This window comes from Onychomys torridus, chromosome 12 (genome assembly GCF_903995425.1).
Source record: "Onychomys torridus chromosome 12, mOncTor1.1, whole genome shotgun sequence".
In the NCBI taxonomy this organism is placed as follows: domain Eukaryota; kingdom Metazoa; phylum Chordata; class Mammalia; order Rodentia; family Cricetidae; genus Onychomys; species Onychomys torridus.
In genome coordinates, this window is record NC_050454.1 from 54,659,273 (window position 1) to 54,684,301 (window position 25,029).

Consider the following 25,029-nt stretch of genomic DNA (forward strand, 5'->3'; position numbering starts at 1 on the left):
GCCTTGTGTATACAAATCAGTTAATAAAAAAATTAATGTCCCAGCCTTTTAGTTTTTATGGTCTCCATAGTAAGCTGTGCCTGCACAGAGCTAGGGTCCTCATCTGCAGGTCATGTACTTTCACTGAAATATCTCTAGTTATCTCAGCACCACAGATATTGAACTGAGGATGCTTAAATTTTCGATCCAGAAGATTATTAGGACACACAGAGAAAGCTAGAGACAGCATATTACCTTGCCCTTTTGACCCTGTAGTGCTAATCTCACAATTTAATATAATTCTGACTTATGTTCTTACCAGAATAATGGCAGAAACTTGAGGTGAAACAGAGGCTGAGAAAACCCTATTGGCTTTAGTTCTGCAGAATGGCAGCCATTAGTCCTGAGTTGTTTGTTGACCATGGTCTGTGAAAGTAAACCAAGCTGAGAGAATCTTACTAAGAGCTTCCTTTGTAGTTTGAGCAGAGAAGTGTCCTAGTGCCATAGGTTGTGATTTACTGAGTACTGTGCTAAGTAGCAGAGAGAATGGAGCACAGAGCCCTAAATGGGACAGCTATACCATCTCCTTCAAAGTTCAGGGGACATCATGAAAGAAGGGGAGAAGAGACAGAGTGGAAACTCCAGAGGTGTGGAGATATCCAGTAAAAGCCATTTTCTTTACATGACAGAGCTTTTGCACTCCAGAACTTAATGTCCTGGTTATCTGCACATGATTGCACCCATCAGCATTTCTTCATGGATTTGGTGTGGAAAATGATTCCCTACCCCATCTTGAGGAGTGTTTGGCACCTAACAGTTGTTAGGGAGAGTGCATCATTGTCTTCAGTGGTATAACCTCTGATAAGTTGCTCTTTCTCCAATAAATAACCTCTTATTCTCTGGCAACACAATGTAATTATCCCCAGTGGGTCACATCCAAACAGATGCCATGACGGTAGAGCGGGACTTAGTAGAAAGAAAGAAGTACTTCAGTGGGAGAGGAAAAGGGATGAGAGGAATGAGGAGCGAAAAGCAAAACTCATTAAACATTAAATTGTCAAAAATTGAAGTTAAAAGGAAAATATTCAATATTCATATATCTAATAAAATCAAACATACAACTGGTTAAAACAAAAAAACCAAACAAAAAAATAAATTTAGCACCAAGTCTGTACTATTTGAGGGAACAAAATTAAACATTTTCAAATTGTCTTAGTCATAGAAAGGCATTTGAGAGTTACTTTCTTTTTGGCTTGTTTAGAAGTTTATGGCATTGGTCACCTGTCATCAGGTGTCCCTTTCTGTCCATTCAAACTCTTAGGGTGCATTTTCCTTCTGAGATCTTTATCACCCAGCAGCACTCAATTGACTAGGAAATTTAGATAATCCCTTTCTGAATGAGAATGTCTCTAGCTATATGCTTTGCTATATAATTGCTTAGACCTGTAAACCCTGCCTCCAAGGCTGGTTTCTGTCTTCATCTTAGCTTCATTTAGTTACTTATCTGAAACTTCCTATTCAAACTTCAGCACTGAATCTGCTCTTGATGATTCTGAGACCCATGACCTAGCATCCAGTGAAGATAATACCTTTGCAGTACAATCCTGGGATTGCTTTTGGCATGTGCCCTCAGTCTTGACTATATTTCTTGAAGTTATATCTTTTTTCTAAATGACTTAGGTGTATGGATGTTTTGACTGAATGTATTTGTACCATGTATGCGCCTAGTGCCTATGGAGGCCAAAAGATAATGCTAAAACCCTGGGTCTGGAGTTACAGGTCATTGTTAGGTGCCATAGGGATGCTGGGAAACAAGCAGGAACAGAGAAGCATTCTTAACCATCCCTCCATCCTCTTGATGCTACATCTTTTAGGGTGTCATATATCTTTGGAGCTCAGTTGCATGCATACCTACATTGTGTGTGTTTGTGGATCTGTCACATCCCTTCTTTTAAGAAGCTATGATGGTTAGTTTTTAAAGTCAACCAGAAACAACTTAAGTGGACTTATCTGAGGAGAACATTTGACTGAGGAGTTCTCTAGATCAGGCTGATGTCTGAGCAGGTCTGCGGCAGGGGGGTTGTCTTGTTAATTAAGGTGTGATGACCTACCATGCATGCGGGCAGCACCATACCATGGACTGAGCCCTAAATTGTGTTAACCATGAAGAAAGCTGGCTGATGGAAGCAGACAGCATGAGTGCCTTAGTTTTTCTGTGGTCCTGACTGTGGATGTGTTGTGTGTGACGAGCTATCCCAAGCTCCTGCCATGGCGACTGCCCTGAGATGTTGGGATGTTACTTGGAATTATAAACCAAATAAACTTTTCCTCCCCCAAGGGACTTTGTGACTGGGGTATTCTATAGCAGCAGCAGACATGGAAATGAAACAGAGGTTTGAGGTAGAGTGTAGCGTTCTGTTAGCCTCTGCTTCATTTAGAGCCAGAGCTGCTTAATAGGTCCGAGAGCATGCTTCCTGTTCATTTACTCTTTGTCCTTTCTGTTGCCTGTTGGGGTCACATATCGATTGTTTCCTCACAATGAAGATTAGTGGAACTGGAATTAGGATATCCAAATCATCCTTCACCTCCACTTTCTTCCCTTGTCCATTCACATGATTGACAGGTGGACTCCTCCAGCACTCTGTTCCAGGAAGACTGTGGTAGCATTTCCAAGTATGGGATCCCTCCATGACTCTGTTCCCTGAGAGGCTGTTTCTTTTCTAGGAAAGCGCATGTTTCTTGCCCTTTATTAGGTAGCCTTCTCATGCCCCAAAGCAGTTGAACATAAAGTTAACAGTTGAGTAGTCATTTTATCGCCATCCGTTAATGGTTTTTCTTGGAGGTTCTCTCCGTGCTTTGGTGTGGTACCCTGAGATTCCTAGTTTTTCCTCTCGGGTAAACATCACAGAGCACATTCTAAAGCACAGTGCTCAATCGCCTTGTATCTATACTCTTTCATCTTCCTCTCCAGTATATAACTGTGCTGGCTTTTTCCTAAAATGTTCAGAAAAAATTTTCACTTCTATTTTATCTAAATCTTAAATTTCACTGGAAATCTATCCTTCTTTATTTCTCAGTAGTTCTTAGTTCTTTCTGTTGTGATGTTAAGCTGATTTGAGCCATTTTGAGGCACATTCTCTGCTGTGCCTGTAAAGCCAGAGTATGAGTATACAGAGGGAGGGATCCTGTTTCTCCAATGGTGGGAAGCCAGCCCATTCCCTCCAAGTTCTCCATCCATTATCTTTGTGCCAGAGGCCCTACGCAACTAGGGAAGCCCTGACAGAAGCTTTCTCCTTGTTCCTTACCTGCCCTTGAGCCTTGTGTTCTTTGCATTGTGGCCCCCCTCTCACTCCCACAGTTATTCTTAGTGTTTCAGTCAGTGCAGTTTCTTTTGTCTCTGTCATTGGTAATAGACTCGATTTCTTCTACTTTCCCGAAAGTGACAGGTGTGTCTCTTATAGGAGAATTTTCCATTGCTCCTTGACTTCTCTTCAGTGGTGTGACCCCGGTTTCTGTTGATGTAACCACATTATGGATGTGCATTCCTGGGGTTCCTCAACTCTGATTGGGAGTGGTGAGCATCTGGGAGGGTGCAAAGAAGGGTACAGCAGATGGTCCTGAAATGTTCCTGCTGACGCCGTCGGGATTGCTGTGCTGTTCTTCAGTGCAGAGCATGCCAGAGTTCACACGGGTGCTCTGAAAATAAGCAATGAGAGTTCAGAACCAGACACACCTAGTTGCTTCTGCAAAAGTTATCAACTCGAAAGGCATCAGATAAGTTGTTTCTCTTTCCAGGAGTTAATTTGTGTGATTGGAAAGGCGAGAGGCCTAGAATGTTGATTTTCTACATAGAAATGTTGATTTCTATTAGTAACTACATCTAAAGAATTAGAATTTTCACTTTTTGGGTGTTTTCCATATGTCAAATCAGTCTCTAGAATTTTCGTTATCACAGTTTAGAAAAGTCCTTATTATGAAGATGCCCAGAGATTAAGTCTTTGTGCTATGTAAACATTGTGATTTCTTTAGTCAGATATAATTTAACTGCTGGGGCTATATAATAGTGTTGGTGACAACAGCCTCCAAACAAGTGACTTACCATTGTCTGCTCACATGTCCTCAGTGTGTATAAGTAAGGGTCTCTGCAAACCCAGGGCTGCAGGCCAGCAGGAACCTCTGCTAGGCATAGGCTTCAGTAACTACACAGTATGAAACTGGCAGTGAACCTGAACAAGTTCAGTAACTGGCCTTATTGCAGAATGAGTGGGAACACTTTATACCTTTAAGATGGCCACTGTCAAAGTAATACCCAGTAATGTGAAGTCAGGACCCTCCTCTTTGCAACGGTGATGTATGAAATAGTATAGCAGCCCAGAATACAGTGTGGTCGTTCTTCAAAAGATTAAAAACAGAGTTGCCATATTATCTACATCTTAACTTGTGGGCATGTGTACTAGTGCATTGAAAACACGGTCTGAAGCAGTTATTGTATACCCATGTTCACAAAAGCTGCATACCCAGTGGCCAAATGCCCATTGACGATGAGTGAACAAAACAACAGTGAATTATTCAGCTTCCAATAAATAGGAATTCTGATATTTCATAAAATGGATTGGACCTTGAAGACAGTTAATTGAAATGAAATTAATCGTGGAAAAGACAAGCAATAGGTCCTTTACGTATGAGACATCAAATTGTCCAACTCGAAGAAAGAGAAGTACTGGTGAGGTGGGATTACTGTAAAGCCTGGGTGAGCCTTAATGGGTCTAAGGATCCTGTGATGACCTGTGTAACACACTGAGCAAGAGACTGGTGTTTGTCTCTCACTTTAAAAATAGGGCGCCAGGAGTTGCTTTTCATTAATTTAAACACAAAAGAGGGTCTTTTAGAGTGCATAGTATAGTCCTAAAGAAAACAATGTAAAAGCTGCTGATTTCCCTTGCTCCCTTCTAACAAAAAGGCCACCTTAGGGAAGGATGCCTGCACTGTGGAGCCTTTGCTTCAGAACCCTGGTGTTCAGTCTCTTCACTGGGGCCCTTTCCTTTGTAAATGTGGGAAATGACTTGATTATTTTTTCCAAGAAATCTATTTGGATTAAACATCCCTTTCCCTTCCCCATAAGGCCAGTATTATACAGGCTTCAAGTGTGAGATGGAAATGTGTAGAGACAACAGGAAGAGCAAATACCTCATGAGCATGACCAGCGTCTCTTCGGAGTTGGTCCCAAGCGGTAACTCACTCAGCCCTTGTATCCACCCTGCCAGCTCAATTACTGCAATTACGCTTAGCTGACAGGTGAAGAGACTGAAGGATACATTTAAGGACCTTGCCCAAGGAGACACAATAAATAAGAGGGCCGTGTGCGTGACAGCCATGCGAATGTTACCATCTCGTCACGTCTTGTTCCTTCAAATGGTCCTTTCTGTGTTTTCTCAGTTATTTATAATCTGGAAGTTCTAAGCATATTTCTGTCTTCTAAACATGCTTTAGGGATGAAGAGAAGCCAAAGAACCCTATGGTGGAGTTGTTCTATGGAAGATTCCTAGCTGTGGGAGTGCTTGAAGGTACAGTTGCCTGTCTACTGTATTACACGACCAGATGCTGTCCATTGGCTCTTTGGCTTGAGTGTGTTCATTGGCCGTCACTGATGTACTCCTCTAGTAGCTCCTGCTGCCTCCTTCCTGCTAACCCTTTGCACAGAGGGCCCAGACCTGACTGAAGTGTGTGCTCACACCACACCGCACATCCCTGTGTACTCCTTCCACTAAATGAGCCTTTGTGATCCTGAGCACTTCAGAGTTAAAGAGAGCTGAGGTGATCCCCCAATTAGGATTTTCTAGCATGTCACTTTCTGGACTTTAAGATTAGAGATGGTCAGCCCAGGACAGGGAATTCACTCAGTGGTAGAGCGCAAGTGTCCCGGTCTCCAGCCTGGGCTCCTGGATGTCTGATGTTCTTTTTGGAATACCTAGGCATCCATTTCTACTGAAAGTTATGTGGTGGTATTTGTGTTCCCCCAAATATTGTGCACCCTAATAAACTTATCTGGGGTTAGAGAACAGAACAGCCACTAAATACAGAGGCTAGAAAATGGTGGCACTCACACCTTTAATCCTAGCATTCCAGAGGCAGAAATCCCTCTGGATCTCTGTGAGTTCAAGGCCACATTGGAAACAGCCAGGCATGGAGACACACACCTTTAATCCCAAGAAGTAAGCCTTCAATCCCAGGGAGTGATGGCATAAACAGAAAGATATATAAGGCGTGAAGACCAGAAACTAGAAGCATTTGGCTGGTTAAGCTTTTAGGCTTTAAGCATCAAGGTTCAGCTGAGATTCATTCTGGATGAGGACTCAGAGGCTTCCAGTCTGAGGAAACAGGATCAGCTGAGGAACTGGCGAGGTAGCTGTGGCTTGTTCTGCTTCTCTGATCTTCTAGCATTCACCCCAATAACTGGACTCAGGTTTGATTTTATTAATAAGACCTTTTAAGATTCCTGCTACATAGTTAAGGCCCTTCTAGGTGGATTCACTTGCCTGCTTTTCCTTATTTTCAGCATACCCTGCTTTAGTTGCTGGTGCTACAACTCTGAAAAAGGTAGATCTTGTGAGGCTATTGATTTCCTGTTTGTGAGCAAATCTACCCAATCCAGCTCAGTTCTTATACTGAACTCTTGTAATCTATTAAGGCATCAGGCATTAACTCTTTCTCCTCTTCTCTTAATCTTGTCTTTTCCTTAAAAACAAACTTCTCTAGAAACCATCCATTGTCCATATATGTGAGGGCTATGGGAATCTCTAAGCCTTGTCTTCTTGTGTTGGCTGTGTTCTTTCTAGATGCCAGCCAGCTGAGCCCTATTTACACTCCATTTTGCATATTAGTGTAAGTGTGTGTGTGTTTCCACCAAAGCAAGTCATGGGTCTTCTGAAATATAGCTCATGGATTTGACTGTTCTATGTTTCTGTTTTACTAACACAATGAAAGAAAATCCTAAGCAGGACTGGAAGACATTATAAATCTTTACCCCATCTAACATCGTTGTATCTGTTTCTCAAAGATATTCTTAACTTCCTTTGGTTGCTTTAACATGCCATGTTTTGGAGTCTTAGTTTCATGACTATGCTGTTCCTTGGCCAAGAATATTCTACCACCCAAGAATCTGGCCTAGTTAACTTCTACTCAAGTTCAAGTACATTGCTTTGCTGTGGGAATATTAATTGCCCTACTATCTATCCCTAACTCTAGGTTAGCTCTTCTTTTATTCTCTCTTATTGTAGTTTTAGTCAATATTTGTTTATAGAAATCATTGGTTGTTACAGCAACTAAATCATTGGTTGGCTTATGATAAGAAATGGCTGCCTATGATGTCTCCCAATAAAGCTAAATTACTGTCGCACACACATCCAATGTTAGCACAATGTCCTATCTTAAGAGCTCATATACATGTGAGTTAAAATTACAACCTGTGACTTGTGTACATGTTTAAACCAGTGGGAAAGCTCTACTAACCCATTGTCATTCACGAATGAATCCATGTATATAGTTATATATAAAATGTGTGTGTGTGTGTGTGTGTGTGTGTGTGTGTGTGTGTGTGTGTGTGTAGGAGAGTGCTACTCAACCATAGTCCCTGGAGCACAGTCACCAATGCTCTTTCACGTTCAGGAAAGAATCCATATGTACACTTACTTTAGTAGCTGAAAGGCCAAATTAAGGAACATTAATTAACTTCTCCAACCATCCTATAGGAAAAAAATTTGAAAACACTGAAATGTTTGGTCAGTATCCACTTCAGGTCAACGGGTTCAAAGACCTGCATGAGTGCCTGGAAGCTGCGATGATTGAAGGAGAGATTGAGTCCTTACATTCAGATAATTCAGGAAAATCAGGCCAAGAGGTGAGTTCAGTGTTTGCATTGTCCTCTGCCTTCCCATTCTCTTTTAAATGGCCCAATGCCAATTGAAGGTTCTAATTATACAGCTGCTAATGATGGATAAAATATTCAAAAGTATGTCTGTGTTTAATTGTAGCAATTTAGATATATTTGTGAAACTTGTACAAAAAATGTGATATGTAATCTGTGTTAGATTCTCATCTAAAATTTTTATCTCTCTCTCCCTCTGTCTTTCTCTTTGTCATCACCATTTAGTGTTTTTGTGCTTTTCCATGAAGGTAGTGGTCATCAGCAACATGAAGTTATGTCAGTTTTTACATAGGCACATATTAATTCATGAATACATATTGCTATAATTCATCAGGTTCTATAGAGCAAACCACATTCCTACAGAGCAGACATTCCTGTTCTTATGAGATTGCTACTTGATTGCATAAGGTAAAATGGAAGATTCTGCCTTTTTCATGAAGAGGTTATTGAAAAACACCCAAAGACGTGTTTATCGACATTGCTGTTTCAATTTCTAAACCCACCAATTTCTCTCTCTGGCATTATCCGTGTATCCACCCATCTATGTCCATCTGTTGGAGAAGGTGTACACTATTGTAGAAAACAGTACAAATCATTGTCTTCCTAATCAGTCACTGTGAAGAAATTGTTGATTGATGTCTGGACATAAACTCCATATATGAAGATATAGTGAGCTTCATCTGTATTACTTCCTGTTGCATTCTTAGTTGATAGAATAGTGACTACAAATCTAATAACATAATTCATATAAAATGCCTCAGACTTTAACAAAACAATTTGTAGTTACCTAACAGCTGTGTAAGAAGTGCAAAATGATGCTGGGCTGTTGGTGCATGCTTTCAATCCCAGCACTAGAAAGGCTGAGGCAGGAAGATCATGAGTTCAAGGCTAGCCTGGGCTCTTTATAGGATTTTAAGACAACCTAGCTTGTGAGACCCTTTGTCCACTTCTCCTTTTCATACTCCAACCCTAAAAGAAGCATTATATGATAATGTCCATTTACATTAATATGGACTGGGTTTATAAGCCCTGCAGCAAGGTACTATTAAAGGACATGCCAGCACCTACTTTACAGTGTGTCAGAGCCTACAGTGCCATAAAAAAAATGGCACCACACACCCCTTAATAAGTGTGCATGAACTTAAATCTGAACCCTAACACAGAAATAAACATTTCAGGCTTAGCAAAATGAACTGAACCTGAATCCTGGTGTTGCTACTTAAAAATGTTTGTTTTATTTTACATCTCTGTATTGGTTTGTGAATATAAATATTCATCAACTTAAACAAATAGTAGGCTTTTGTAAATCTTGAAGTTTACATGAAAACTGATTTTTTGAAGTTTTGTTGAATCGCATGCATGTATGTGTGGGTGAGTTCAGAGCAGCGAGAAACTTAAGACATTAAACTAAATACTAGTTTGTATTTGACTAGTATAATTTGCTAATAACAAATCTTTTTCATAAATCAGTATAATGTATAGTTGTAAAATTCAAGGTAAAAATTGGAAGAAAAAAGAAAAATCAAAGAAATAGGCAGATAATATTTTCCCAATTTCACAATGAGAACAGTAGGCATTTATGCAACCTGAGTATTTTTTCCCTTTGCATCAGGTTATGGGATTTGACAAGTTGATTGATGTCAGTAAGTATCACTCAGCACGAGACTGCAGAAGGCAGAGCTCTTGAGTTTTCATGGAAACAAGTGTCCTTTTCTCGTGGCTGGGACTTGTAACATAAACAGTTGTGAAAGAAGAGCAGTGTGTAGAGAAGGCTTCCCTCTGTCCTCGTGTGTGAGACCCACTGTTGGGATTTCCAAAGGCTGGGGGAACTTTCAAAGGGGCTTTCGCTGGGAGGCAAGCCTTGGCCTCCCTTGTCTGTGGCGTGCGATGGTGATGTCAGCACGTGTTGTATCAGCATCCTCCGAGTGCAGTGGAGAACAGACAGTGACTCTCGGTCTTGTTTCTTCCAGCATTGGTTCACAGAGCTGCCGCCTGTCTTAACGTTTGAACTGTCAAGATTTGAATTTAACCAGGCATTGGGAAGACCAGAAAAAATCCACAACAAATTAGAATTCCCTCAGGTTTTATACCTGGACAGGTATGGTTTCTAGAACATGTTTTGCAACTGTTCAGTGAGGGAGGGAAGGAACTGTGTGGAGAAAATGTTATTCCTTTCACTCGAAGCTTTACTGAGTCATGGTAACTTTCTGTTTGTCAAGGGACTCTCTTCATTTTCTCTTGTGAATATGTGGTTACACACGCGCATTAGGATTTTAAAATAGGTTTGTGCTTTACATATGATATCTTATAAAATTTCAGTTGATCTTTTGTAGTGATAATTAGACTTAATACTCTGTTTTAGAAATATTTGGAAATACTAGTGATCACTAATTTTTTTCCTTGATAGGTATATGCACAGAAACAGAGAAATAACAAGAATTAAACGTGAAGAGATCAAAAGACTTAAAGATTACCTCACAGTATTACAACAAAGATTAGAGAGGTATTGTAACTTTCATGAAATTATTATAGGAAAGCATGTGTTTGGTGACTGTCTAGATTTTATTTTAAATATGCTTTGGAAAACTCATAATGGTAGTCATAATCATTCTGGATTTAAATTTTGATTAAATGTTTTAGAAACTAGCTTGCATCTTTAATAGGCTTTAGGTGATGCTTTTAGAAATGGGAATTAAGTATGTGATTCCCAGCTTGTTTCTCTGGGGCTGTAAGGGGAACTGGGGAGTCTAGCACAGAGCCCGAGAATTGTGTTGTATGGAATGGCAGCTGAATGAGACGATTCAAACTAGCCACACTGGCTCCCAAGCTTCATACTGCAAACTCACTCAGGAATAAGATCACCGTGAGAGGAGGTCAGGCCGCTCATAGGAATGGAACTGGAGCCAGTGCTAACCAAGGACCCTAAGGCAGGGGCTAGGTGTGCAGATGTTCTCCCATCCACAGGACTGCATTGCTTCTTAGGAAATCCCATAAAATGTAGAATGTGGGTGTTGTGCACCCCATGAGTCTACTGGCTGAAATGTACTTGGAGGAAGTCCACTGGGTGACCTACCGCTCATTCCGAGTTCCTCTTATTTGCTTTTAATCTCCACATTAATAACATAAACTGTTGAGTGCGAATATATCCTGTTTCCAGTGGGTTTTATTTTTAAAGATTCCAGTACATGTGAAAAGTGCTCACAAGGTAAACAGTGGTAAAAGTAACTACTTTGATGCTGAGGCCAGTGTAGGATTCAGGGGAAGAGAACATTTGCAGATGGTCCATCAGTTTGTCTTCCCACTGAACCACAGCTTAGAACAGCATCTTAGGTGCATCCATACTTAGGGCTTTCCATCTTGATCAGCTTTGCTGTCCTTCCTTTAAGAACATTTAGTGTATTTCTTTAATGTATATTCAGTTTCATCTTCTTCCTTAGAAAACAAGCAAGTTTCATTTCTGATTTATTGTCTTGTTTCATTTTATAAGTCTTCAAAAACCAAATATGCTGACTCTATAGATAAAACATTGATATATTTTATTAACAGATATTTAAGCTATGGTTCTGGTCCCAAAAGATTCCCCTTGGTAGATGTTCTACAGTATGCATTGGAATTTGCCTCGAGTAAACCTGTTTGCACCTCTCCTGTTGAAGATATTGATGCTAGTTCCTCAACTACTGGCTCCATACCATCACAGTCTTTACCAAGGTAACGTTTCCCAATACAGCATGCTACTGTGGCCTTTATCCTGTAATGCATTCAAACGGGGTTTTGTAAAATGTACATATTGTGATTAACTTCAACAAATCTTCTAAAAAGGTAGATTCACTTAGAAGATTATTCTTTATTATTTCAGTAGGTCTATGGTTATCGATTGAAATTTTCATAATTTTTTTCTGTTCAGAATTATGCTTTGCAATGTTTGGGTCTGTAGTTTTTGAACCTTTTATGATATGTGAAACAGTTCTATTAGAGTAGAATTTGTTTCTGTTAATGTAAGTTGTTATTAGCAAGAGATCTTTAGTCCTAAGTACTAAGTGTTTCATCAGGACATTAGATCTGTTTCTTAATATCATTTCCTCTAGAAATTATGAGAGGCTCTAATGCTATCTATGTATTTGGCCTAGTCTGCCCCAGTGTTTCAGTTTGGAGGTTTAATCAGTAGTGTATTCTTTGAAAATGCAGCACAACAGAGCAGCAGGGAGCCCCTGCTTCAGAACTGCCCAGCTCATCACCTGCATCAGGTGCTGCCCTGTCCTTGAGGACAGTGATACACAAACCCTTCACTCAGTCGCGGATACCTCCAGATTTGCCCATGCATCCGGCACCCAGACACATAACAGAAGAGGAACTGTCCGTGCTGGAGAGCTGTTTACATCGCTGGAGGACCGAAATAGAAAATGACACACGAGGTAAGCAGCTTCTCATAGTGTGGTACTGTCACTTCAGATGACGTCCGACACTGACAGCAAAGCCACTCCTGGATTTCATGCGTAAACACTAGCATTTCCCCTTCAGTCTTTTCTGAGAAGATTTTATGTGAGGGAAACTGCTCTGCTTCTCCAAATTCTGCCGTGAGTGTCAGATTCACAGGGACCAAAGGGTTTCCTCAGATTACTTAGCTGATTAATGATATAACAGCTGGTCTGATTTCCAGTCTAGTGTTCTAAATTTATATCAAACTGGCATTCACAGCTACTCCATTGGTGAAATGTCACAGAGCCTCAGAATTCGTACTGAAGTTTTCTGCTTTCCGATGTTCGCATAATGGAAAGGGAATAACTGTCTTTAGGTATAAGAATGTAAAATGCAAATTTTCATATTTGTTTGCTTTTTTCCAAATTGGACTTGAGATTGAACCTGGAGGTTTATTCATGCTTAGAGATGCTGAGCCTTGGCATTTTAATTTTTAAACCTGGTCTAACAGATTTGCAGAAACAATCTGTGATCCCAATGCCAATAAGTACAATTTTCAGGGGAGATGCAGCAAAATAAGAAAAATAAGGGGTTTAATGTGTGGGAGTATTTGTACATGAACACATACATACTGACTGCTGAGTTCACCTGTCTTTCTTAAAAGAAACTTTGAACTCATCTCTTTATTTTTTGGTTAAAATATACTTTTTAATTTTAACAAAATAATATTTCATGGTAGATTATAGTATAGTTTTTTTTTGCTTGTTGAAATATACCCTAGTAATTCTAAAGTATTATTTTATATTAAAAGGATGAAATTACATTAAACAGCCCTAATTGTCTTATTATAAATAGTCAAACTGACTCTTATGGATAAGTAAATAGTCACAGTTTAATAAAGCAAATAATTGTACTGTTAGCCTTAGTAACTAGAGGGTTTGTCTTAATATTGTAATATCATATAAAATAATTTTAATATTAGAATTTGCTAATTAAATTAATTAAGCATCATGTTTATTGAATATTGTGATAAGTGTTGGATAATTTCCTTCTGGACATGGTAGATGGTGGACGCTAATAAACTTTTGACAGAAAGGTACTGCATCAGGGACAAAAGAAATGAAAGTTTCTGAAATATTATGCAGCAACAGTACACATGGAGATTAATGACCACAGGCATGAGAAATCATTGGTCCCTTTAGTTCACAGTAGCATAAATAACTAAATAAATGTTTGAAAAGAAAAATTGGTGTTCCCTACTTGAAAGAGGAGGAAAAGATGATGAGTTCACTCTTTGTCATTTTAGATAGACAAGCTTAGGGTCATTTATATCATAAGATCTTATGGATTCCATGCTGTGTGTCAGGAAGGACTCATTTACTCCACATAACTTGTTCTCTGTCTTTAATTTCTATTGCTATAACATAGTAGCTTTGGTTTTTAAATTGCTGTGTAGTATCCCAGTGTACAGGAATAATGTATTTAATATCCATGTGTTAACTACAAACAGTGTTGCCCTAATATATATGTATTTTTATACATATATATATGTGTGTGTGTGTGTGTGTGTGTGTATGCATGTATATATCATACATATACACATAATAGTCTTCAATAAATAGAGTATTTTTTAAGATACCATTTTTCAGCTAAGGTGTGTAGGTTTTAAAATTATGACTCTGTTTCAAAATAGTTCTGTATGAGAAGGTCCTCTCAGGATATTCCCAAACCCTGGGGGTATTTTACTCTGTAGTAGTCTGGTAGGTCATAAATGTCATTCCAGTGTCTTGATTTCTTTACCTTAATTATGATTGCATTGAGTGTTCATATTTTTAAAAATGTCTTATCTCATTTTTTCATTTTTGAAGCATTTTGGACAGTTTAATATATACCAAAACTGAAATGCTGAAAAGTATTATATACATTGTTTATTCCCTGTAACAACTTGTGAAGTAGTTCATTTACCTATATTTTGTATTACCAAATTTTTCGAAGTCTTATTTCTTAAAAGACGGTGTACTCTATTTGAGACATTAATCTTTTAGCCCACAGTGCATGCTATAGGTAATATTTTCCCAGTTTGTCATTTGATCTTTATGCTGGCTTTTGTTTTGCTTTGTTGGTTATTTTTCTCTCATTTTCCATTTCTTGTGTGTGGGTGTTTTGATTCTATGTATTTTGGCCTATCACTTGTGTGCAGTGCCCCTGAAGACCAAAAGTGGGCATCAGATCCCCCTAGGATTTGCCATGGGGGTGCTGGGAATTGAATCCAGGTCTTCTGAAAGAGCAACCAGTGCTCTTAACCAACAAGTCATCTCTGCAGCCCTTTTTTTGTTTGTTTGTTTGTTTTTGTTTTTGTAACGATTGAAGTTTTAGGTGTCTGGAGGGAGTTGATTTTATGCTTTTCCTTTATGGTTTCTTGATTTTCTATCCAGCTAGAGTAGGTCTTCCCAGAGTTTGCAGTTACTAATATCTTCTGGCAGTCTTTTCTGACTACTTCTTGCTTCTCGTCAACCAATTAGTACTATATTGTGATGATATAATATTTTAATGTATTGATATAGTTACTTATGTTATCCCAATTTTGAAATTATGAAAAATGTAGCTGCGGACACCCAGTCTTTAAAGAGTTTTATGGGACTCTTCTCTACAGTTCTTAACTACACTGTAATTCCTTTGGTTATTTTATTGTTGCAGTTACTTATATGTACACAAACATGTAGTGAATTTTTTCTAAAAAGTCTCCAGGGCTGCGTATGGGGTGGTGAGTGGTAACGTTCCTTGAAAGCTTTCTGGAGGGTTGAGTGCAGTTGGATTGCCTTGTTTCTGCATACTTCCTAGATGAGTCCTATTTTTTTGTATTTTTAACTTAATCTCACTTCACACAGACTCCAATGGTAACATCTTAAAGAATAGTTTAGGAAACTTTTCTTCTTCTCTAGTGTGATTACAAGAGAACCCCGGTCCCTGTCGTCTTACTCTCAGTAGAAACCACGTGATGTTTTTCACCCATTAAGTCCCATCTTCTGTTTGTAGACCTACAGGAAAGCATATCCAGAATCCATCGAACCATTGAACTTATGTACTCTGACAAATCCATGATCCAAGTAAGTGGGTGCTGAACTGCTATCGTGGTCAGAACTGTAGACATACACTTAACTCATCTTTATGTTGTTTTTAAAGATCTGTTTTTATTATGCCTTGGTTTGTGTGCATTTTCATGCCTTTGGAGGCCAAAGGTGTTAGATAACTTTAGAGCTGGAGTTACAGGCAGTTGTGAACTGCTGCACATGTGTGCTGAGAAAAAACCTCAGGTCCTCTGGAAGAGCAACCAGGCTTTTGACTGTTGGCCTATCCTTCCGTCCTCTCACCTCCATCTTGTTTTCCTTATACTAGTTCCCATTACATGTTTTGTCATACAACTGGGAGATGTTTTATTATAATATGCAGTATATTTGGTATGATAGTATATACTAATGGGAGAGCATTTCTGATAACATTTTTAACACATTTCCTTCATGCTGTATCTAGCTTATTTTACAAAAAAAATAATAAAATTTACAATTTTCCAAACATCTTAATTTAAAAAATTATGTCCATTGGGAGAAAGCATGACTGTTTAAAGATACATAATTTTAGGAGGACTCTGAAGCTCAGTTAAACGTTAACTTCTAGGTAGGAGTCGTAGCGCACCCAGGATGTTGAGGCACATGGCTCTTTGTGGGTTCCAGGCCAAGGAGGGCTACATAGTAAGTAGGCCACCCACTAGCACATACAAGTATATTTTCAGTTACTTACACATGCTTTAGATATATTTTAGTTGATTTAACTTCTGTAGATCCCACCCCCAGATAATTTGCATGATAATTTGTTCTGTTGTTTTCCTCAAAAACTTTAATCCTATTTAGAGAACGTGCCCCACCCACGAAGTTTTCCTGAAATAGGCAGTTTTTAGATTTCCTTGAAATGTGTTATAAAAGACTGTACACTTGAAGTTCAACTTTGTTCTTCTTTCCATGTTAGGTCCCTTATCGGCTCCACGCTGTCCTAGTCCACGAAGGCCAGGCTAACGCCGGGCACTACTGGGCATACATTTTTGACCACCGTGAAAGCAGATGGATGAAGTACAATGATATTGCTGTGACCAAGTCATCGTGGGAAGAATTAGTAAGGGACTCATTTGGTGGTTACAGAAATGCCAGTGCATACTGTTTAATGTACATAAACGACAAGGCACAATTCTTAATCCAAGGTAAGATGATGTATCATCACTGTTACTATTACCTAGAGATTGCTTGGTTATTTCTATGAAGGAGTGTTTTACCTGTGTGTATGAAAGTGCACTGTGTCAGAGCCTGGTGTCTGTGTGCCCACCAGAAGATAGAGTGGATCCCCTAGAACTCCAGTTGCAGACAGTCGTTGTGAGCCACCAAGTGGGTGCTGGGGCCTGTACCCAGGTCCTCAAGAACAGCAAGGGCTCTTAACTGCTAAGCCCCAGGGTGATGGATGTTTGAATAAAGAACTTGCTGTGATTATTTGGCTGTGTGATGAATTCACACAGACGGTGGAGAATATGGTAAGAAGTGTTTCTTGGTGACAGATGTGAGAAGCTGGATTGAGGAAGTACTACATCCTTAACCGAGACTTTGGTAACGGGACCCATGCAGTCATATTGTTCACAGAGCTAAATAGTCAATGGAAATCTGTTTTCCTCCACAGCGAGAGAGAGCTCTCGAGTTACTGTCTCAACACATTAGCTGACATTTGACGCCCCAGCCTAGCACAGAAGGCTTGTGTTTGCTGGCTTTGACATTTCCTCCAATTTCACTCCTCACTGTTGTCCATTTTGAACTTCAGATACTTTCCTGACATTTGGACTTCACATCATCTCGTAACTTTCCCAAACCATTTGTTCATGTGCTCGCAAACAGATTTCTTCCACAGTTGTGTGTGTGGCTAGCCTTGCACACTGTAATCTGCTTGGCTCAGAGCCAAAGTCTCTGTGGGTCTTCTCATATCTGCTCCTCTAATCTGGGCTGTGCATAAAGAAAGCACCCAGGAAAGACTCTGAAGAGATGCAGTCAACTTCCTGCTCTACCCCTGACCAGGCTGTCCATTTCTAAGTAGCTAGATTTATATGTTATGTATAGTGTGAGTTGACTATTTAAATATTAGTTACGCCTTGTTTCAGAACATCTTGCTGCATTGGTAAGCTTCATAAGTTTATGTTAGAGTTAACTCTTTAACATGAAAAACACTTTCTGTTCTACATAAGTAGAGCCTAACAAAGTCATGGATTGCTTCTTACTTCTATGAAAAGGCTACTTTGTGCATAATCGGAGCTTGAATGATTTCTTGTATCAGCAAAAGTGATGTTACATCAGTGTTAGAGTCACAAAAGATTTTAATTCTCTATTGTGTCTCATCACCACTGTTGAGACTCTAGAAGTTTTTGTTACTATCAAATCCCTTAGGGCATTTGCAAACAATCATGTCATTGTTTGAGCACTTTTCGACCTGTACAGAAAATATGGGTATTGTTTGCTATAACTACATGTAATAACTAATAGTCTACAGTTTATGTTCCATTTGAAATGCATTCTATTTTGAGCTTTGCATTTTTCCTTTAATTCTTAATTTTATAGTAGTTTTTGAAATATGATTTGCAGAGGAGTTTAATAAAGAGACTGGGCAGGCCCTTGTTGGAATAGAAACGTTACCACCAGATTTGAGAGATTTCGTTGAGGAAGACAACCAGCGATTTGAGAAAGAACTAGAAGAATGGGATACACAACTCGCCCAAAGAGCTTTGCAAGAGAAGCTTTTAGCTGCTCAAAAACTGAGGGAGGCGGAGTTTTCTGCAGCTACAGGTTTGTCCATTTGTATTGTATTTTATTATCAAATTATAACATTGATTACTATTGTGTTTTATTATTAAGATAAGCTCACTGAAATGCTCAGTAGTTGGGCCATGTGCTCAATACCCAATTTTTTTTTTTTAAGAAAAGATAAAATGTTAGTCAAAACTAAATATTTAAAACTATTTTCCAAGCTAAAAATGGCATATAGGCCATGAAAACTGGCATATGTATAAGAAATCAAAGCATGAAGTGTAACTACGATCGTGTATATGACGGCAATAGAATTTAGTAAAGGTCTGGCACTTGCTGTACCCACAGGTCAGAGCTTCCTTGCTCCTTGGCAGACAGCACCACACATCATTACCTTTTTTGAGATAATTGCTAAGAGTCCTCTGTCTGCTTTGAGCCAGTGGCTGTCCTCTTGGCGGGAAGAAGGAATAGTTGTGATTAGGGAAGATGTAAATTGACTTACTGGGCCTATTAAGAAAGAGCTCTCAATAGACAGTGCTAAAATACTCACATTTACTGAGATAGCAACATTCATTCAGTTTCTTTTCTTTTTTGAAATTGAGATTACAAAATAGGGTTGGGAATATAGCTCAGTCGTAGGGCAATATGATCAATACCCAGTTTTTACAAAAGATAAAATAATTCTGGTAAAAATTAATTATTTAAAACTATCTTCCAAGCTAGAAATTGTATATAGACTAATAAAACTCACAAATGCATAAAAAGTATAAGTAATAAAATGTAATTCTTAAATATTACCCAATGAAACTATTAAAATAGTCAAAGTAATTACTATAATAAGTTTACACAGAGAGCTTTTAGGAAAATGGAAGGTAAAATTTCTTTTCATCATTTTCTATAAAGATTAATTGCAAACCTGGTTTTTTGTTTTGTTTTTGTTTTTCAAGACAGGGTTTCCCTGTGTAGCTTTGCACCTTTCCTGGAACTCACTTGGTAGCCCAGGCTGGCCTCAAACTCACAGAGATCCACCTACCTCTGCCTCCGGAGTGCTGGGATTAAAGGCACCACCACTGCCAGGTGCACACCTGTTTTAGGACTATGCAGTTCTTGCTGTAAATTTTCTGTTCTCTCCACTGGACAGGACAGTGGGAAGATAGGAAGTAACCTAGATAATTTCCTCCAATTAAAAAGCCAAGAGGGACTCCTTCCTGTCTTCCCTCTCTGTTTCTCTCTACTGAGTGGACCTTCTTACCTGCTCACTCCCCTTGCCAGGATTTGTGTCTTCTTTTCTTAGTTTTAAAGGAATCATTTTGAGGATTTGTTTGCTTAATTCATCTGTCATAGAGATATTTCAATGTAGTATTACCTGTGTGGGTTTTAGCTTTATTGTTTTGTACTATTTTGGTAGGAAATGTATACTACCCATCACTGTGTTGTGACTGATGCACACATGCACAAGTCTGTACCTATTTGTAACTTTTTGAAATAAATCAAACAGTTAATTTGTTGATACTGATATTAAGAAGCAGATAATTCAGAATCCCTAAAAGACCAAGAATAAGATAGTATACCAACAAAAGTCCAGTATTTCGGTATGTAAGTATTGCATGGTCTGTCTGACTCTACCATTTAGTGTGGCAAGTGAGCTTTGCCATTGTGCAGGACAGTGCTTTCTCCCCATGCATCAAGTGGCTTCCTTGTAGAACATGTGAACTCTGGATTTACAACAATGTCGTGTCAGTAGCTACCACAAGATTTAATGGCTCCTTTCATTTTTTAGCCAATTCTGTTCCTTTTGTAACTTAATTTCATCTTTGGGCTTCTGTATACATGATTCCACTTCCTAGAACTTGGCCAAGGTATACCTATTTTTTCCATTGATATTTTTGTAGTCTATTCACATGGGATTTTTTCATATTAGTAGAAGGTAGGAACTGCATGATTGACCCAAGTGGTAGTAGAATCTATGTGTTCAGACACAGTAACTCTCCATTCATTTATTGACCTCATACTTTATTTGTGATTAACCTACATTTTGTGATACCAAACATAAAATTTCAGACATTCTCTATTTCTTTATCTGGTCTTTTAAAAATGAGAGCCGGGCAGTGGTGGCACACTCCTTTAATCCCAGCACTCGGGAGGCAGAGCCAGGCGGATCTCTGTGAGTTTGAATTATTAAATATATATTTTCATGTTTCTCTTTGATTTGTAAAATAAACTTGATAAGAATGCAGGTAGATTTTTGAGGAGAGCCAAAGTAACAAAAATATAAAAGTTCAGTTTGCATACCTCACTTGGTGTGATTGTACTATGGTTCTTAAGAAAAAGCATCTATACAGTAATAAGCATTGCTTCCCTTGTAAGAAGCAATCATTTTGTCTAAATAGAAGCAGAATGTGCTTGTAGGCAGAGTTTCTCTGTGTCCCAGCAGCCACTCCCAAATAACCATTCAGAGTCTTATTGTTAATTTATAAATGCTTGGCCAATAGCTCAGGCTTGTTACTAGCCAACTCTTACAACTTAAATGAACTCATTTATATTAATCTATATTCTGCCACATGGCTTTACCTCTCTTTCATCTTGCACCTCCTGTTTCCTTCCATGTCTTCACACAGTGTAAAGGAATATTCTGCATGTGCTGACTCTACAAATGTGAGGAGCGAGATTGAAAAGTTTCCATACACACACACACACACACACACACACACACACACACACACACACCACGTACACCACACACTTGTTCATTTTTCTCTCTCTTGAGACAAGGTTTTCCGCAGTCCAGGTTGATCTGGAACTCATAGCAGTCGTCTTACCTCCTCTTCTCAGTGCTGGAGTTACAGGTGTTAGCCCGAGTCCATGGTAACGTTATTTTATAGTACAAAAATTTATACTCTGTTTCAGAAGAGTTTACATGTCATAATTAAGTAAGGCTAATATTTCAGGACAGTTGTTCTATCTCATTATTAGTTGAGAAAATTTAATGCTTATGCCTCCTTCTTGTTTGTCTTCATAGTTTTCAATGTAAGTAATTTGATAATCTGTATTTTAGAATCTTAAAGAGACCTGGCATTTCAGTCTCTTGGGTGTACCCTAGGATTATGAATGAATAGTAGCTATAATGAAGGAAACGCTGTTGAAATACTCTAGCAATGGGATTTTCTCTTTCCTCCTTGTAAGCTTTTCTCAATAATCAATGAAGGAGCCACTTACTGATACTTCAATAAAGATATTTCAATAAAGAATATTAGTTTCTTAGGGTTTCTATTGATGTGAAGAGACACCATGGCCACAGCAACTTTTATAAGTGAAAACATTTAATTGGGTGGCTTGCTGTTCCAGGAATCCATTATCACTGCTCCTAACATGATGGCATGCAGGTACACATGGTACTGGAGGAGGGACTGGGAGTTAACACATCTTGATCTGCAGGAAGCAGGAAGTGGTCTGAGACACTAGGTGTGGCTTAAGCTTATATGAGACCTCAAAGCCCACCTCTACAGTGACACACTTCCTTCAACAAGGCCACACCTACTACAACCAAGCCATACTTCTTAACAGTGCCACTTCCTATGAACTTATGGGGGCCAGTTACATTAAACTACCACAATTAGTATAGACACTATTAATCAAATTACTATTTATTGTTTTCTAAATATAGCTGTATTATTTCTCCAGTACTATTCATTTCCCCCAGAAACTAAAATGATTGGCAAGCAATGAAAGTGTTAACTTGGTACATTTAATGTTCCCTCCATAATCCTGCACTGCAAAGACAAACCCACCCAGATGCTCTGCTTTAGAGTCCTGCGTAAAAGTTCTTTACAATTGCTGGGTGGTGGTGGCACACACCTGTAATCCCAGCACTCAGGTGGCAGAGGCAGGCGGATCTCTGTGAGTTCAAGGCCAGCCTGGTCTACAGAGCTAGTCCAGGACAGGCTCCAAAGCTCCAGAGAAACCCTGTCTCAAAAAACCAAAACCAAAACAAAACAAAAAAAAGTTCTTTACAATTGAAAATAATTTAGGAAGGGTCCAGAGTATGCTTTTTAAAAATCTCCTGATAATTCTGAGGCATACATCTTACTCATCATAGCTATAGACTTTTATCTAACCCAGGATCTGAAAGCAGGGAAGAATATTTCCTGAATTACTATTGCATTGATTTTATTCTTAGTCCACAAAGGTATCTGGTTCCTCACAACGTGGGTAGCATAATCACATTCAAAGCAAAGCAGAACAAGAAACTAATTTATAGGTAGAAAATGTTGTTAAAGTGCTTCAACAAATATATCACAAAGTTTCATAAATTTATGTAAATGGAACAGGCAAAAACCCTCTCTGGACCTTTTCTATAAAATCAGGCCTACAGGTTCAAAATAAGGGAAGTAGAATAAGATCTAGTAGAAAATAATGTCCCTGGTATTGTCCTGTTCTCATACAGCAGGAACTAGGTGGTATCCTTTTCTATATCTACATCATTAGTTTAATGAACACCATGTAGTATATGTTCTTTGAACGTTTTTCAAACTTAATTTTTCTTTGTGGAAATTTCAATACTCTCTTTGCTAGTTTTCATGCTTAGTAAAAGACAATGACAATTTTTAAAAATTACTCTTTGATAATTTAAGACATGAATATCATGTATTTAAATCTTTTTCAACCCATCTCCCAACTCTTCCCTTTTCTTAACCCACTATGTCCAGTTAGTGCTGCCAATAGTACATGGGCATTGAGCACCATCCACTAGAGAATGGACAGCATCCCACAGACTGCCAAATCTTAAAATACAACAAAGTAATGCCCCTTTCTGTTACGGAGTAACTTGAAGTGTAACTCATGTTTTGAAGCCTTTTTATTAACGTCATACGGTTCAGTTTAGAAAACCAGAAATACAAAGACTCAAGAGTTCCCCAATTGTTTGCATACAGCCAGCATAACATTGCTCTCTCAAGGTTGTGTTTAGGGAGTGCTTGAATACATTCTTAGAATGGAGAAGATGCCCCTCTCTCTAGGAATTCTCTTTATCTCTTTATCTGTCAGTGTGCTTGTGGTGAGTATGGCTCCTAGGAAATCAAGGTAACAAATCTCTTTTTTTTCCCTTGTATATCGCTGGTTCTTGGATTACTTTTCTAGGACTGGCTAGCTAGTCCCTTCTTCCCCCTTCACCCTGTTCTTCATAGCTCTCACATGTAGGGAACTTTCCTATAATAGTTGCTATCAGTATTTATGACTTTGTCCATTTTTTAAGATCCTTTGACTATCCCAAAGACTTTATGAATCCTTTCAAGATCACTTTAAACTATTTTCACTGCCAAGTTTTTTAAAAGCCTTTCTAGGTTGTACTTAATTTTAATTTACTTATTAATGTGATTTATATCGATATTTTTCATGAGTCTTTTATTGATTCTTAAAAATGTTTTCCATAAACCATTTCTTCTGCCTGGACGCATTTCATTTCCAAAATAATTCTGCCTACAAGTTTCAAGACACAGATCACTGGTTATCTTGTAAAATGTCTTTATTGATAGGCAGAACTCTCCCAAGTGTGTATATTGAGTCCACAGTTCATTTACAGAAGGTTATAGGCATTAAGTTTAATATATTGTATTATAATAGACTATAGGTTTATCTTGATTTCCTGAGAAATTAAAATACCTGAAATATATAAATATTTCTGTCAGTTGTTTTTGTCTAACCAGAGAAAGTGGTTCTGGATGACACTCAGTCAAAAGTAATGTTATCCATAAAGTTTTTTGAAATCAGAATTCTCCATACAAGAAAACCTTGTCCCCATGAACTATAATAGATTTGACAGTGTTCATCAAATAGTTATTCTTACTATTAGGTGCTTAATATTCATAAGCTCTTGGGCTGATAGTTAGACCCGTGTCTGGCCAGATTCTTTTCTTTTTCCTTATTGTGCCAAGCTCACTATTCTGTCAGCCATTATTCTTGCTATATGGTGACAAGAAACTGGAAAACACAAGAGAACATTTTATTGGCAAATTTCCTTTCTTTTTTTTTGAGGATCGAACCTGCCAGGCAAGTGCTCTACCACTGAGCTAAGTCCCAACCCCACAAATTTCTATTAAGTCCTAAGTATAAAGCTTAAGATACCTATAAGAAATCTTCCAGAAAGAGATACACTGTCTAGGTGGAAGTAGCCTAGGATTGTCTCTACCCTCTTCTTGATAGGGACATGGAACATATTAATCTCCCAATCAGGAAATAGTTACATACAGAAGGAATTAATGTCTTTTAAATTCTCTCCTTCCTTGCTATGCATGCTTTAATCAGTCTCAATTCTAGTTTTTCTTGTAGTAAAAATCACCTCTGTCATCACAGGAACCCATGTCAAAAACTTGAATTACCTTTGTGTTCAAGTTCTGACTCCCAGGGTGGCTTCCAAAGTACTCATTGGCATCCCGTCCCTTCTGTCTGTCTCTATTGCTGTCTCTGATCCAGAGCATAGTCATCTCATTGATGATTGCTCACATAACGTCTAGTATCTTCACTGACCTCAGTCCTACTTTCTTGTGTAAGCCATTATTAAGAATGTAACCAGTCTAGTTTTGTGTGTACGAGAGCTAGAGCCGAAAGACTTTTGCCTACTATGTGGGCTTTTTATAACCCATGATTCATTTTTGCTGAACTTGTCATGCTGCTATGGCATGAAACCTTTTCCTACCTCTTGTTGACCTCAAAACATTTATAGGATTCAAGACTGTTAACACTTTGCCCACCAGCATCCTGCCTTGATACCTTGGCTATTGTGTTGAATGACATCCAGCCCACCCACATTACCTGGCTCTTGGTGTTTCCTTTGGTGGAATAAACACACTAACCTTTAGGTTTTGGAGTTCACCTTATCCTGCA

At 38.6% G+C, this 25,029-nt stretch overlaps 1 protein-coding gene across 3 annotated transcripts in view; it reads left to right on the plus strand.

Annotated features, from left to right (window-relative positions):
• The window catches only part of Usp25 (ubiquitin specific peptidase 25), a 105,814-nt gene that overhangs the window by 55,190 nt on the left and 25,595 nt on the right, over positions 1-25,029 (plus strand). For all 3 annotated transcript variants that reach the window (XM_036203560.1, XM_036203558.1, XM_036203559.1), the window contains exons 9-17: positions 5,470-5,543; positions 7,728-7,876; positions 9,874-10,001; positions 10,311-10,406; positions 11,450-11,611; positions 12,089-12,315; positions 15,356-15,426; positions 16,343-16,571; positions 17,989-18,189. In XM_036203560.1, the coding sequence (XP_036059453.1) occupies positions 5,470-5,543; positions 7,728-7,876; positions 9,874-10,001; positions 10,311-10,406; positions 11,450-11,611; positions 12,089-12,315; positions 15,356-15,426; positions 16,343-16,571; positions 17,989-18,189 (1,337 nt within the window). The remainder of the gene's footprint in view (positions 1-5,469; positions 5,544-7,727; positions 7,877-9,873; positions 10,002-10,310; positions 10,407-11,449; positions 11,612-12,088; positions 12,316-15,355; positions 15,427-16,342; positions 16,572-17,988; positions 18,190-25,029) is intronic.